Raw genomic sequence first — 5,347 nt, 5'->3', positions numbered from 1 at the left:
GGTTTTTGGGGGGGGGGGGGAATCTGTGTATGTAAATAAAATTGTAAAGTATCTTTTTTACATTATTTTGTATACAGGTTCATCACCAGATTCAACAAATAGACCGGAAATCGTGGATAACATGGTTAAAACTTTGCAATCTAAAGTAGCGCAAACTACGGAAAAAGTATCGGCGTTGCAAGAATTTCAACTGTACGTCCGCGAAGGCGATTCGTCATATATCAAACGAAATTTCAAGTATGTCACGATTTATAACTTGTGCATATCTTAAAGATCGTTCCTACTGGAGCCGATCGTGTACCGATTGAAGTATATTAACTTTTTTCTGTTTTTTCTTTTTTTTTTTATAAATAAGCCGATTGCGGTAGCGAGCCTTAACGCGACATTTTAATCCTGGTGATTTAACGATTCTTTGATATTTCAGAAAAGTGCTCAAAGTTTTATTAGACAGCTTATCCAATGATGGCAAAGTGGTACAAGTAGAAGTGCTACAAACATTGATCGATATGCTTAAATGTTCCGAATTAATAGAAAGCTTTTCCTCTTACAATGAGTTACTAATATTGAAAGTTATCTATGCCTACAAGGCAGATGATCAAAAGGTCGATTCTTCCAGCAGTAGTGGTGGCAGATCTCCAGTAAATATTAATTCTGTTTAATTTTTTAATTAACGAGTTAGTAGTGTTACATATCTATGGCATTATATTACTAATAGGTTCATTGGAATGCGGAAAAATGCGCGGCGACGATGGCCATGGTTTTAAAACCGGAACAAATTATTCATTTAGTCTCCACTATAATTGCTACAGAGTCATATCCATTGAATATGGGCGCGATAAAGATGTTGCACAAGGTAGTGGAACATTGGGGTCGAGATGCTATTGAACCTCATCTTGCCAAAGTTATGCCTGGTCTTATTAAGGTGAGAAAAGTTGATGAAATTCAATTCTGTATTTTAACATATTGTTTTGTATTATGTACTGATTGTATTTTTCTTTGTATTACAGGCTTACGATGATAATGAAAGCGCGGTTCGTAAAAGCGCAGTCTTTTGTATGGTAGCAATCCATGTCGCAGTCGGCGAGGAAGCGTTGAAGCCGCATCTAAGTTGCCTGTACTCCAGTAAACTCAAGCTACTGAACATCTATATACAACGTGCGCAGCAACAGGCAAACAGTCAACCTGCGAGTCCGCGTAGTAACAGCAAGAATTAACCAACATCCAATACCACGACTCTCAGGGTCGCAATACTTAAGAGATTCGCTCGCTTTGGCGCGCGGCATGAGCGAGTGCTTGTTAGCTTCCTCAGTAAGTCCGATCCGTCATGATGGTTGATGACGACGGTTTTAACAGTATGACTCGAAAGTTTTGATACGGTAGAGACTGATGTGCGTATGTGTGTGTGTGCGTCACTTCGCGACGGAGTACGAATCGCTGTTCGAAACGACGAAGATATATGAGGAATCAACGCGACGATAATTGTTTTGATGTTACGACGTTTATCGAATTAATTGTTAAAATAATAAGGGCTTATATAGTTGGTTAATTCTTAAGAGAGTAAAGCAAAGGGAATTCGTAACATACGGTTCACAGTTTTTTTCGTCTTTTATGAGAGTATGAAACATTTATATTGCTATAAGATTGATTATACTTGTTTAAGTGAACATCACGTAGTAATTTCGACTGATACATCTTTAAATATCGTTCTATAATACGCAAGGTATTTTTTTCTGTGGAAAGGTTTGTTGTATTGTTTATGCAATATTATATATTTGTTTACGAAACGAACGGCTTCTTAATTTGTTAAATTTGCTAATCATCTTTTTTATTTTCTTACCACGGTCTTGTACATATGCGAACTATGTCGTGTTTTATGGTAGGAAACTATAGTATTTAGGAAGTGTCTAATATTTTTGTTGATACATACATGACCGAGCTTTTATTTCCATTTTTACAAATAGTAAAATTAAAATATTTTTTCTCTCCTGGGACTTCAAACCTTCCATCGCCATAAGAAATTGATAATTCAACGAGACGGATGATAAACTGAGAGAACACAATACAACATCACTGTCTACGAATGATTTTAAATATCTCATAATGCGCAGCCAAACACTAATCACGCAAATTAATCAGCAAATGTTAAATATGTATAACGTATGCTTATTTACATTTAGTACCAAATTACGTTTAGCGTCGAGCGTAATTGCATGTCCGGCGATACGTCGTGATGCACTTCACAGCAACGACACGTGATAAGGAAAAGTGAAAAGTGTATAATTTATTCAACTGAAATCTACGTGCTAGTCAGATTCCCAAGGACGCACAATGACGTAAAAGACACAAACGGAATAGTCGAGTCTTTTTTGACGAACCATGCATAGACACAAATAACACATACACGAAAGAATATACGTGAGAGAGAAAGAGATTTTAATGTGAGAGAATGAGATTGCGTGGCTGAGAAATTAGCGCGTGTTTAAGAAGCAAGCATAAATAAAGTAGCAGTGATTAGTAAATTGATCTGCTCGAGACTAACATTAACACTTAAACTGTTCATCACGTTGCCAATAATTGAATGAACGCTAAATCAAACGCTAACGTAACGAGTTTAGTAACATTTTGTGCCATTGTCGTTTCTGTTTACTGTATAAGAAAAAAAAATTATATATATTCTACGTCATGAATCATCCCTTTTGTCCTTTTCTTACTACGTATATTTAGTCGAGATACGATATATATATATATAAGAATAATAAATATAATTTTATTATGAATTTGTCAAAGCGCAACATTAAAATATTACGAGATATCGGGAAAAATTTTTTTTCTTTAACATTCGGTAAATGCGAATATACCGAACAGGTAAAGAAAAGTGAGTCACTTACGATAGAATATAAATGTCTGATAATATATCTCGATAATTCAGCGTGATGACGCGGTAATTTACGTCTCGGACACAATACGGCCAAATAGTGCTAAAGAAAATGCAAAATATCGAATGAATAGAGTGAAGAGTAATTTGAAAGGAAAAACACGAGACAGACGTACTGTATTTCTTTTACTTGGTGCCTTTGGCGTCGACGCGACGGAATTTGATTGAAGATTGTCTTTCAGCATCATCTAGAAACAATTTTGCGGGTAACACGGTCGAGATTATAGAGGAGAAAAATATGCAAAGTCTTTGACTGTTGCCGACGTCGTATAAATGAACACTGCTTCGCGATAAAGAAAGAAAAAAAAAAGAAGAAAAAGGTCTTATTGATTATTCTCGTAGCATAGAGAAATTTTAGATGGACTCGATATTTTTCCCATTCTACGCCCCGAATAGAATCTCGAAAGTACATTTCACGAATAGATATTTATTCCACATGCGAGTATTAATTACTCTACGCTTGTGCGACACTTTATTCGAGATGCTGAATTATCAAATTATTGTCAAGATAAATGATGTTTGGTAATCTCTCGTGGAAAATCCTCGTTGCGCAATTAAATAACCGATATTTCGCGCGGCGATATTCTAATTGAAAGATTTAATCGCGCCTCTTTAAATCTGCGGAAGATTCAAATACGCCATTAAGTAAATGGGCCATCTGCAAAATCAAGTTGTATAAAAAAAGAGCTCAACACAGATCGTTAAATTCACAGATCCATTTTAAATATATATATATACATATATGTGACGTTTATTTAAAATATGCATCTTGCGAATCTTATCTTGCGTTGAATTCGCGATTTTTGATATTCAAGCGCTTTGGCGAACTATTTGACTTCACGTCGATTTAGGGCATGGCCTGTGTGACACGTGGTTGTGTGTATATATATACATATACGAAATAATACTTAGAACGTGTAATTATATTATACGTAATATAATTGATATACGGATTAGGTAGCTCATCGTCACTGCCTGCAGCGTTGGTCGTGCTGAGGATACGAGGCTCTCTGACACAGCCAGGCTCTGCGTGGTGATAATGTTTATCGATTCGCTTGTTCTGTTAAGTTTTACGAGCGTTATTATTATTAATATTATTATTATTATTAATATTATATCGATACTCGACTTGCGTTGTAATTGTAACTCGATGCGTGTGTGATATATATGAGGATTTGGCGGTGGGCGTTACGAACGATCCGTCAGCGACCGTCTCTCCTTTCTTTTTCGGAAGCCGGATCGTTCAGTCGCCCACGGAGAAGCTATATGATGTAAGCCTCCTGCGTTATCATTTTAATATTTGTTAACACCCGCTGTTAACTATTTCGCGAGCATAATAAATTTTGTCGTTAAGCGTTTCTGTCGTGCCCCCCCACATGCACCGCTATCACGTTCCTTCTTTTTCTTTTGCATCCGGCAGTTTGCAGATCGTAGTTTTATTCGTTCGCTTTGCGCGCAATGCGAGATGTTCCAAATCGGTACGTTTAATTATCCCCCCGACGATACTCGAAGGTTCGACTATCGAAAAAAAATTTCATATGCGTGCGCGATGATCGACTGACAGTGCGACTCGTGCGATCCGCTAAACGATACTTATTTCTGAAATTCGAGAAGTAATTAGATACTTAGATTTGAGATTCAGTGTGGCAAAACTTGAAAAAAAAAGTTGATTTTCTGAGAAAGTATGAATGAATGGGTGCCGCAATTATTTATAAATGAAACAAAGAATGTATTGTAATTATTAATTATTGCGTCTTTACTGCTATGAAAATTTTACATATGTTCGATTATGTTTAATATATATCATATTTGACATATTAAAAGGGCGTGAGATTTTTCTTGCTGCGAATTCGATATATGTAAAAATCTGGAAAAGCTTAGTAAAATTTTCAAAGAACGTTCCTTATAATATGGTGCATTGTATTATGAATCATGCAGTTTAATTTTTAGTCAAGCAGAAATATTCTGTTTTCAAGGCCAGTGTTCATAATTGATTCTTATTTCAAGACCATTAAGTAATGTGTTATAAGATTATTATATTAAGTAATGTTATGCTAATATAGCTTTTTGTGATTGTTTTTATCATATTTTAAGATTGTATTTAAGACAGTCTTAAATATAAGAATCGATTGTAAGTACCGGTCTTAGAATTAGATTGGATTACGTTTGTTTTAGTTTTGGAATTTGAATGTTCCGCTTTTGCCCTGAAGCATCATGACGTTGACGTCTCGAGATGCGTGACATCACATGACTTCGAGTTCGAACGGATTTCACGCAAGTTCAGTCTGTTTGTGATAAATCTTTGAATTTATTCTTCCATCTTCGCGCGTGTGCTTCAATAATACGTGCAAAGAAATACTTCCTCGAGCCACGATGTCGTAGATGTGAGTATTGTTATTCATCCCGTTAATT

At 35.8% G+C, this 5,347-nt stretch overlaps 1 protein-coding gene across 3 annotated transcripts in view; it reads left to right on the top strand.

The window, feature by feature from the left end:
• chb (CLIP-associating protein) overlaps window positions 1–1,566 on the top strand; it is a 46,395-nt gene extending 44,829 nt beyond the window's left edge. For 2 of the 3 annotated variants that reach the window (XM_018544171.1, XM_018544168.1), the window contains 4 exons: window positions 78–237; window positions 425–638; window positions 716–922; window positions 1,008–1,566. In XM_018544171.1, coding sequence (XP_018399673.1) covers window positions 78–237; window positions 425–638; window positions 716–922; window positions 1,008–1,214 — 788 coding nt within the window. In that variant the 3' untranslated portion in view covers window positions 1,215–1,566. The remainder of the gene's footprint in view (window positions 1–77; window positions 238–424; window positions 639–715; window positions 923–1,007) is intronic. The other variant, XM_018544170.1, reaches the window with a different exon arrangement.
• The last annotated feature ends 3,781 nt before the right edge of the window (window positions 1,567–5,347 follow it).

The sequence above is a fragment of the Cyphomyrmex costatus genome, unplaced genomic scaffold (assembly GCF_001594065.2).
Source record: "Cyphomyrmex costatus isolate MS0001 unplaced genomic scaffold, Ccosl1.0 scaffold43, whole genome shotgun sequence".
In the NCBI taxonomy this organism is placed as follows: Eukaryota; Metazoa; Arthropoda; class Insecta; order Hymenoptera; family Formicidae; genus Cyphomyrmex; species Cyphomyrmex costatus.
Note: the sequence above shows the minus strand (reverse complement) of the source record. Positions and strands in the feature narration are given on the sequence as shown.